This window comes from Dipteris shenzhenensis, chromosome 11 (assembly GCF_047967505.1).
Source record: "Dipteris shenzhenensis isolate YYH24624 ecotype China chromosome 11, Dip_SZ_1.0, whole genome shotgun sequence".
In the NCBI taxonomy this organism is placed as follows: domain Eukaryota; kingdom Viridiplantae; phylum Streptophyta; class Polypodiopsida; order Gleicheniales; family Dipteridaceae; genus Dipteris; species Dipteris shenzhenensis.
Window position 1 is genome coordinate 37,941,088 of NC_141606.1, and position 10,210 is coordinate 37,951,297.

Below are 10,210 nucleotides of genomic sequence, written 5' to 3' on the forward strand. Positions count from 1 at the left end.
GGGTCTGCCTATAGCTCTCCATGCCTCAATCCTCAGCTGATGTGACAAGAATCGCAACTGCCCGATGGCGATCCTCAATGCATGTGAGACTCTCCTATCCTCGAGGTATTGAGGTCTGATGACGAGACCATACTCCGAGACCCTCAGGAAGTGGTCATGGTAGAATTGGATCTTGATGTAGGGAACTTCTCCTCCCCCCAAGCCCTGGACGTATGGAGCTGGAAGAGGTCCCACCGTATGATACGGTTGATCTCATCTCGTGGGATCATCTCGGGTGGGGCATCCATGCTGTACTGAAAGGGGGAAAGTCTGTCTATCTGAATGCCATGTCTACCAAACCATGTGGATAATCGTGCGTACCATGCTGCAACACTGCTCTGCCAGTCGCCTGGAAGACTCCTATGCTAGCCTCGATAATCTCCACTGGGGTAAGGCCCAGACTCTGTGGAGTAATGTCATTATGTGAAAGATGGCATCAACATGGAGGGGGGTCATGGCGAACTCTACTTGTATAATCTGATGGGGGACCGAGGCTTACCTCAAATCATCTTGGATCCCATAGTTACCTGTAGCCTCTCAAATCTCTTCTACTCTGTTGCTAAAATGGCACTCCCCCAGAAAGGTACTGCATACATGGCAGTCGGTCTCACCAGGGTGTCAAAAAGCCAACCCTTCATCAGAGGGTCCTGGAAGTGTGCCTGGAAGCAGTGCCTCTCTAGTCAGGCTAGAGCACCCCGTCCTCGTGTGAGTCGTGATGTACCTGCATGGGTCATCATGAAACCTGGTCCGGTGGACACTACTCCCAAATATGTGCAAGACTACACTCAGGTATTCAAGATCATAACCTTGGTCTTTCCAAGGGTAACTGTTGAGTCTCTCTCTCTCTGCAGAACATCTCCAAAGCTTCTAGATGTTTATGCAATCCCTCTGTTGAGGATGATATGAGGACTATGTCATCTGCGTACAACAGTATCTGCACCATCAGGTTAGCCAGAGAGAGAGAGAGAGAGAGAGAGAGCTTCATGCAGCCCAGCTAGAAGTGTTCTTTCGCTATTTTTGGTTTTCTTGTACTAGTTGTTCTTTACTAGACCAGCTGCAATATGCTTCCTTTTCATTTTTTTAAGCACATGAGTAGTAGCTGTCTCACTTTCAGACAGCTATGAATGTACATTTTTCTTAATGAAAGGCTCTTTTACTTTAAAAAAGAAAAAAAAGTGTGTGTGTGTGTGTCAAAAAGAAAGAAAGAAAGTCTATTAGTGTCCACGGAAGACCAATAGGTCTCTGGGACAGCATAGAACCAACTAATACATCAGTTTAGGGAGGGCACATGGCAGCTCCCATAGAGTGCAAAAGCATCTCTATTTATTTAGAGTAGCTACATCTAATGAAGCATAAAAACATACATAATCTGCCCTACATCAGTTTAAAACTGAGAGTCTTTTGGTTTGGATTTGAATTCTTTGATAATTGCCATGCCTTCACGGTATACTACCCATTTTCAGTCGCTTTGTTCTTCAGTTGAGCTCATGTGAGCTCCTCAGCTATCCATACCTTTGTCCCTTTTAGCTTATGTGATTGGCGACGAAGCTTGGTTCGCAATTTACATGACGTGAAAGTGATGATAGCATGTCCCTTGGAGTGTTTGATATCATCATCATCTTCTTCTTCATCATCCTTCCATTCAATGTTGGGCATGGCTGCTTTGACTTGTACTAAAGTTTCAGTAAAAGAGACCTCATCTTTGTACCAGTTTTCAGGATGTCCTCCTATTTGAATCTTCAATGAGTTTGCACATCTGGCTTCATGCTCCTTAATCTCTTCTTGAATGTCAGTTTCACTTGCCTTTGTCTTAACTTCCACACTCACCTCCTTCTTGACTGTTTGTCCTTCAAAGTGAATGAAGTCTTAAACTGTGGAGACTAGTTGAGGAGTGGGTAGGGAAGCCTTACATGCCTTCATAACTTCATCTATGATTGCCTTCTTGCCAGGCCCTTCAAAAAACTGAAGTTTAGCTGCCAATTGCATCTTTAAGTCACGAACCTCTTGTTGCTGTAAGTAAAAGATCTTCTCATGGTGGCCATTGATAGGCCGATTTAAACCTCTTTTATAGTATGTATGTGCATATGGGGAAGATGTCTTAGCTGCAACTGTGGAGTACTGTACTCGATTAGTTGGAGTCGATGGTGTAGAGAGGGGAGGGGGATTTAGATTTCGAGGAGAGGCTAGGCCACTCCATGCTGGCCATATCTGCAGGACCCCAAGCTAACTAACCCCTGAACTGGGCTAGGGTCTCAGCCCAGGTGAGGGTTAGTTCGCTGCTAGGAGGAGAGGCTAGGCAGGAATTGAGAGGTAGGTGAGCAGTAGGAGTAGTAGTGGAGACCTAGAGATGGCAGCTGCTAGGGTTCGTGCAGCGTGCAACGTTTGTGAAGACCTCCTTACTGATGACCTAGAGAACTTGGCGGCGGTTAGGGTTTCTGTGCTCAGTGACGGCCTCGACAATGAACTCCTACTAGAGGCTACCTCCTCGAGCTTGACGGAGACCTGCCACAGAGAGAGAGAGAGAGAGAGAGAGAGAGAGAGAGAGAGAGAGATTTCTTAATGTGGAGGCCTCACAGGCCTATGAGACAAGGTACAATAAAGAAAGTAATTCGTACAAGCCACTAGGGGCTGAGGCATAGGGCTCACTAAGGCCCTTCTTAAGTACGATACAAAGAAACTCAAAACTAGTACTTGAAACACAAAATATGCAATACTCGAAAATCTTGAGATGACAAGAGATGGGTTTAGGTGTCATCTATAACCCTGGTGCCATGGTAGCTCTGTGGTGGGATGAGAAGATATCACGTATCTCCCTCTCTCCAGTCGTCTCACGCTATGGTGGAGAGTGTCTGTGATCTCTGTATCCGATGAGCCATATTGAGAGTGACATATTGAGCCATGTTGAGAGTGCCATATTGATTCATATTGAGAGTGACACCTTGACTCTAGTGGTCCCTTGTGAGTAAGGGTTGGACCTCCATCATGCATGCTTTGGTCATCCTTTGCATCGTGCATGGTCTCTGCGTCTCTGGCTCCACAGCTCCGCGATGTCTCTTCTCACTGATCCACTCTGCCCTCAAATTAGCTAGCTCCTCCTCCTCTTCTCCACTATGTCTTGGGGCTGACTTCAATGCATAGAAATTTGTGACATGTCACTGTGCTCAAACGAATCTTTGTCTCCTATGGCACTATCACCTCCTGATGTCTGATCTCTCTCAATAGGGTGTGTCTGTGTCGCCACATAGAGACCAACAAAAATCTGGTCATGAAAGTGGATGAGCTGAGAAAATGGCCCCAAACCATGCCCCTCCTGAAAGAGAATGATATTGTTCAGAGATCTTATAATAGGTTGGGCAAGTACATAGGAAATGCTCCTCTGTCTCCACCACCTCCAGTGTGCATAGTCTGCAAATTCGCTACTCTCTAGGTGTGCCTATGCTCTCCTTGCCTCAAGCCTCAATTGATGGAATGAGACACCGCATCTATCCAATGGCAATCCTCAATGCATGTGAGACTCGTCTGTCTTCCAGGTACTGGGGTTTGATAATCATTGTATTCCCTGATACTCTCAGAAAGTGATCACGGTAGATTTGGACCTTGGTGGGACACTCCCAGTCTCCACCCTAGGTTTGTGGCATATAGAGGTGGAGTAGATTCACCATATGATACAGTTGGTCTCATCTCGTGGAATCAAGGGGTACAAGGCATCCAAGCTGTATTAGAAGGTGTAAAGCCAGTCTATTTGAATATCCTGATTGGAAAACCATCTAGATATACGTGCATACTAGGCCGTTCTAACCCTTCTCTCTACTAGTTGTCTGGATGACTCTAGTGCCAGCCCAGGCAGTCTCTAGCTAGGCACTCCAAGCATTTTCACTCTAATCTTGCCAAGCTCGTTGACCTTGTGTAATCCGTGGGTTGGCTGCATGGATAATCTTGAAAATTGGTCCTGTGAAAGCTGCCCCTAGATAGGTGTATGACTGCACGATCTCCACTGGCTTCCTTCTATAATAAGTGAAGCTGTGCCAATGAAGTACTCCCTGTGAGGTGTCTAAAATCATAACCTTGTTCTTGTCAAGTTTGACTTTGAAGTATCTCTCCCTATAGAACATCTCTAGGGCCTCTAACTGCCTTTATAGGCTTGCTGTTGAAGAGGATATGAGGACTATGTCATCTATGTAAAACAGTATTTGTATGATTAAATCAGCACAAGGATTGATTCCTCCCCTCCCAAGCGATTAATTAAAGTCATGATCTCATCATGTAGATCCCAAAGAGTGTGGTGAGAAGGGGCATCCTTGCTTCACTCTGATCGTGCTCTCAATCAAGTCTGACGGACCTCCTCTAGGGGCACATACTCTTCCTTTGACTGACTCATATGGATTCATACCTCTCAGATCATATCTCTAGGGATCTGCAACTCCCGAAGTCTCCTAATCATGTGGGATTGTGGGACTATGTTAAAGGCCTTTCGAAAGTCTACAAAGCAAGTACGCCTCCTCGATGATGGCTCGTAGAGCGAAGATGTCATCAAGAATAGAATGTTGTATCCGACACCTAGCTTTTGTCCCAAAGCCCGCTATTCTTGTAACTTTGTAAGGCACTAAGAGGATGCACCACATGTGGTAGGATATGGATGACACTTACTTTAGATGGGAGCAGTGCATGACTTGATCATCTAAAACGGTCTCTAGTGATGGCCATTATCAAGAGGGCTCATTTGTTTCCCACATGGGGAAGGGACAAAGTCATGCACTCTCGACACAAAGGCTAGGGATCCCATCAATTAGTCCATGGTTCGTGTCCCTCCTTCATGTGGGAAACAAGGGAGCCCTTGGGATAATGGCCATCTCAGAAGACTGTTATATATGATCAAGTCATATGCTACCCCCATCTCCAGCAAGTGTCACCTGTCACATGTGGTGCATCCTTTGAGTGCTTCACCATCCCAAGTATATTGGGTCCATCTATAGTACTCTGAGGGGATCCAATCCAAAATCTAGTAGACCCATCTATCTATCCCCCTTACGTGCATTGAAGTCACCTACGAGGATCCCTCTCTGCTTGGAGAATTCCGTGATATCATCAGATTTCGTCTCATATGGCTGGCGACCCTATGTGGTGACCTCATGCACGTAGGATAATGTATTTGGGGTAAAGTAGCACACAATATTGAAGATCGGAGTGATCGGACTCGTTTCCACATGTTCCATGTTGTTTCTCCTTTCAGATCATATGAGTGGTCTCAATTGTGATTTGAAAAGGACAATTACACCCCTAGAACCTCGTATCCCACTTTCTCTCCTCATCTCCCTCTGTGAACCGACTCACTGTGGGAAGTCCTCTCTCTGGACTCTCATGTCTCTCGGCATAAAAGACCACCTCTCTGCCAGTGTAAGTTCCTGAGAACCCTTCTAGGTCAGACCAAAGGGTGTGATTGCAATTCCACACAGACATACTCAATTTGCTATGTGCCCCTGTCTCATGCCCCAACACCATCATGCACTATTTGTACCCCTTGTTTCATGTCTATTTTCGTATAATTATATTTCCATTTCTATATGCAGCCGATTTTCTCTCTTGCCTCGCTGCCATCACTTGGACTATTCCCTCTCTTCGATGCTCTTGCTGCAAAAGTGTGAGGTCATTGTCCAAATATGACTTGGTCCCCTTCAGTGCTGCCATCATACTCACGAAGGTGGACCTATCTGCCACCGCTGTCCAGAATCTCACTACCAATAGGGCTCGTTGGTGCATCTTCCTTGCCCACTTTCCATGCTACCTCAAAAGGGAGGTTGACACCCATATTAGTGATCAGTGCTTTGACATCTACCATTGGAGTATCACCCACCACTGCTAGGCCTCTAATCATGACATCCAGGGCTTTACTATTCCTTCTCTTCTCCTCCTCTAGGGCATCAAAGATGAACTCCTTCTTTGGGGCTGAGGTGCCCTTCTTGACTAAATCTTTCCATTCCAACATTTCTGGCTTCCCTTTAGTTATTTATTGGGAGAATTCCATGTGCTTCCCTTGCATAGTAGCTGGTAAGGCAGCCATATCCTTCTTATGTTTTTTCATTCTTTGTTTGACGTCAGTGGGGATGTCATAGTAGCTAGTCCTTGATATGTGTGATGGTGTTTATGGTTTCAACCTTATGAGTGACTCTCAAGAGGTTGAAACTGCACAATGTGTTGTGTTTTTAAAATAAAAGTGATATATTCCATTCAAAACGAATCATACAACAGGTGGGAGAGAAAGTACTCTATCCCTAGCCTCAACAATGTGGCAAAAAAGCCATGGTGGTGCTCGAAAATGCCACGACATCCCAAAAGGGGTCAAATGAAAAAATAATGAGCAGTCCCATGTCCTCACGAAGGATAAAAGTCTCCCACGAGCTGCCAAAGAGGTGCCTGTACACCGCTCCCACTGACTCCTGAGAGTGAAGATAATCTCCGCCCAAATGGAAGCAAGAGTGTCAGCCTCCGTGCATAAATGGCCCCCAAGGACAAAAGAACATCGCGAACACCATATCCGCCATAGGGTAATGCTAGAAATCACCTCCCAGCCTGACCCTGCAGGTGAAGTAGACCTGGAATCCTGAGCTGGTACTGGTACCAAAAGTAAGTCCTGCGGCTCCATGATGCTAACATCTGTGGGACCCCGTCTCTGGCGACACTGCATGAAGAAACCGTGGTCTCCTGGCTCTGACTCATAGAGGGCAAAGGCTCCAGATCCTCTCCCCCAAAGGACAGCGCCCCATGTCATCAGAAAGGACTCGGATGTAACATATGAGAACATCCTGAAGATACCTGTCCAAACCACTCTAGAGCTGGGGCAGCTCCATAAACAATGCTTACTAGATTCCTCTGCAAGCTGACAACGCATACACAAGGAGGGTCTACCCATCTGCTGAAGCCAAGTACCCACAGGTATACCCCTATGAATAGTGAGCCAAAGAAAGTAGGAGACTTTCCTGGCTCTACTGATGCCCCAAAAGTGAGTCCAGTAGCTCAGCAAGAGCTCTGCAGTAAGTCCCTGTGCGTGCCAATGCTGTGAGGCAGATGGTAGGTGATGAGAGTCTCTCTGCTGAAGCCTGTAACCTGCCCTCGTCGAGTACTGGAAAAAAGAAAGAGGACGAGCGCCTGCCACCGGAGCAGGCCACTCACCTGTGTTGTGTTTTTAGAGGATGAGTTTGGGCATGTTCTTGGATTCATCTAGATATATACTTTGCATGACTTCTTTTCCTCTTGTTCTTGGAGAGTCTTCATTTTCTCTTTGAGTATATTCAGCTTATGATTGAAAGGTGGCTGAATCTCTCCTTCTACAAGTTGAGTGCATGCCTTCAACACCTCATTTTCTGCTTCAAGGTTGGCAAGTTGAATTCCCAGCTTCTTTATCAATGAGGCATGAAGCTGGTCTTGGCATCCAACACTCAGGCGATTGCTTCCTATATCTTTTGTAGCTGAATTCCCAGTTGTATCTGCATTTCTGCTTTCCCTTTCCTCCCCCCCTCCCCCTTAGTGACTCGCAGGCTATGCACGATTTCATCAGCATCTTTGTTATCTCCTAGTTTCCTTTGCAAGTTCTCAAAATCCTGTGTCCTGCATTTTGGAGACCTCCTTCATTGTAGTCAAACATGCTTTGGTGTGCAGGTCACTAATTTTCCGTGTGCTCATACAAATTAAGATGTACTTCCTTTCTTTCCCTGCTTTGATTCTTTTGTCTGGTGAGTTGTCTATACTGGACATACAATTCTGCAATTCTTGTGGCTCTGAAGGAAACATATTTTTTAAAGTTCCTCACATTGTTATGCAGTCCAGTGAGCATGCATTTCTTTGGAGTCTTTTTGGAGCAGAAGTTGCAGTCCAAAAGGAAGCCCTCAAGGGGGGAGCATTTGTCTTGATTTGCAACAGAGAATATAATCAAACTGTTTTCTGACCTAATGCTTCTGACGTGGTACTTTATCAGTTCTTCCGAGAACCTCTGAGACAATTTTTTAATGATTGTCTACATGCTTGGGATCTTGATTATCCTGCATTCTTGTCATATAATGACATCTTCTGATGCTTGTAGCTGATTGTCCCTTTCTTCGGGAATGTTTCTTGTAATATAGTGACAATTGGATTTCACCAAAAAGAAGTGTGAGAGAGAGTGAGTGCTTGTGAGAGTGAACGAGACAGAAAGAATGTGTGTGTGAGTGAATGTGTATTTGTGTGAGTGTTGAGTGGAACAACAAACATATGAAATGAAGCATGACTCTGTTCACTCACGCATGCATGTGTGAGAGTGTGTTTGTAAGAGTGAGTGTGAATGAAGGCAGCATGAAGCCCAACAACGGGCTGTTGCAGACAAACAGGGTGGGAGATAAGGCCGATGAGGCAATGGGAGGCTAACGAGGAAAGACAAGGCAAAGGGAAAGGCGAACTGGACTGAGGTAGGAGCACATGAAGAGTACTGAAGGCAAGGATTTGTGCCAAGAACAGCCCTTGATTGGGCTGTTCAAGCGGAATGGCAGTAGCGGGAGCTGTGGAGGGAAGGTCCAGGAAGAGGGCAGGTGTACTGCGGTGGAGGTAAGAGAAGATGAAGGAGAGGTGATCAGAAGAGGTGCCCATGGTGAGGGGAGGCTGAGGCGATCAGAGTAGGCCCCGATGGCAAGGGGAGGCTGAGGCAAAAGAAGGAGCGTCAATGGCAAGGAAACAGCCCACAAATGGGCTAGTTGGGAGCACCAAAACAGTCCACAATTGGTCTCTTACTGTAGATGGGAAGGAGGAAGAGGGGAGGTGGAGAAGGAGAACTAAGAGCTAAGGACCGTAAATCAAAGATATGCCATAATCCTGAGAGTGCATAGTTTCTGTTCTTTGTTTTCTGACATCACGCTTGTTTTATTTTCTGAGCAGGTGATCCACTTTATGTGTCTGTTGGCAAGTCTGAAGGACTGTACATCAGAGAGCTAAGGACCGTACATCAGAGATACACCACAATCCTGAGATTGCATAATTTCTGTCTTTTGTTTTCTGAAATCACGTTTGTTTTGTTGTGTGAGCAGGTGATCCACTTTATGTGTCTGGTGGCAAGCCCGAAGTGGAAACTTGTGCAGCATTTTCGGACATCTCCCAGCAATGTTCAACAAACGAAGATGACGGGTAGATTTGAGCATATATTTGCATTGTTCTTTGATACATGCATTCTAGTCCTAGTTTAGAAATAAGATATATCCGAACGGGCTTTGATAACTTTGAAAATATGTTTGCTTCAGGGGATACAGCAAGCCTGCAAATGCAGTACCAGGAGATTGTGGTTATCATCTACATGCTTACAGACTTGCATTCTTTCATCCCATTACAGGAGAGGTAAAATTACATGCCCATAAGTTTCACAAACATGCTTGGCCTCCATTATGCTCTAATTTAATTTTTGTTTGACAGTTGCTTGAAATAGTTGCACCACCTCCGCCTATTTTGTGCACCCCTGAAGAAAGGAGACCATGATTGAGTTCCACTGAATCATTTTCAGAATGGTGGTATTTTTGGACCGCCGGCGAGAATATATTCATTTCCATTATGTTTTAGCCACTGATGAAGGTCCTTGTGGCCATCTACTGGCAGAACATCCTTCCGTGTCCTAGGTGCAACATTTTCTTATGATAAGAGGTGGTAAAATATTCTCACTTGTTGATTGTGAAAATATGTTTGGAGTGTAATAGCACCTTTTTGAACTCCATTGGCCACATACTGAATCATTTGGGAGCATACTACGTCTAGATGGAACCAAGGAAGGCATTGATCTGAGTAAGCAAGCAAAAACACCTTACGATAAAGCAGCTAGGTGATTTATCTGAGAGAGAGGCGCTAATTTCATTTTACTTCAGGTGGATGTTATATAGGGTGTGATACGACTCCTGAGAATGAGGGCTCAACTTTGATTCACCACCCAGCCACGATTCGTCGAGTGCTCCCTTGTATTCATCCGTGAACTTTTTTTTGAGTTCCGTGTCCTTCCTTCTTTTCGTGGAGCCTCTCTCTAGAATCTCCCTTGAACCCAGTGCTTGCCACTTGGAGCCCAATTAAGTGCCACATGTCCATAATGGACCTTAGAACCTTACTACCCTTCAGGCCTTAATATTGCACTCCATATTGATGCAAGCACTGTCGAGCCCTTTGGTTTCCCGCT

General features: G+C 45.5%; 1 protein-coding gene across 1 annotated transcript in view; it reads left to right on the forward strand.

Moving 5' to 3' along the window:
- LOC147896984 (Pseudouridine synthase family protein) overlaps positions 1–9,624 on the forward strand; it is a 157,959-nt gene extending 148,335 nt beyond the window's left edge. Inside the window, exons 12-14 of the mRNA XM_087381410.1 lie at positions 9,087–9,183; positions 9,297–9,390; positions 9,466–9,624. Coding sequence (XP_087237536.1) covers positions 9,087–9,183; positions 9,297–9,390; positions 9,466–9,528 — 254 coding nt within the window. The 3' untranslated portion in view covers positions 9,529–9,624. The remainder of the gene's footprint in view (positions 1–9,086; positions 9,184–9,296; positions 9,391–9,465) is intronic.
- Positions 9,625–10,210: the final 586 nt, after the last annotated feature.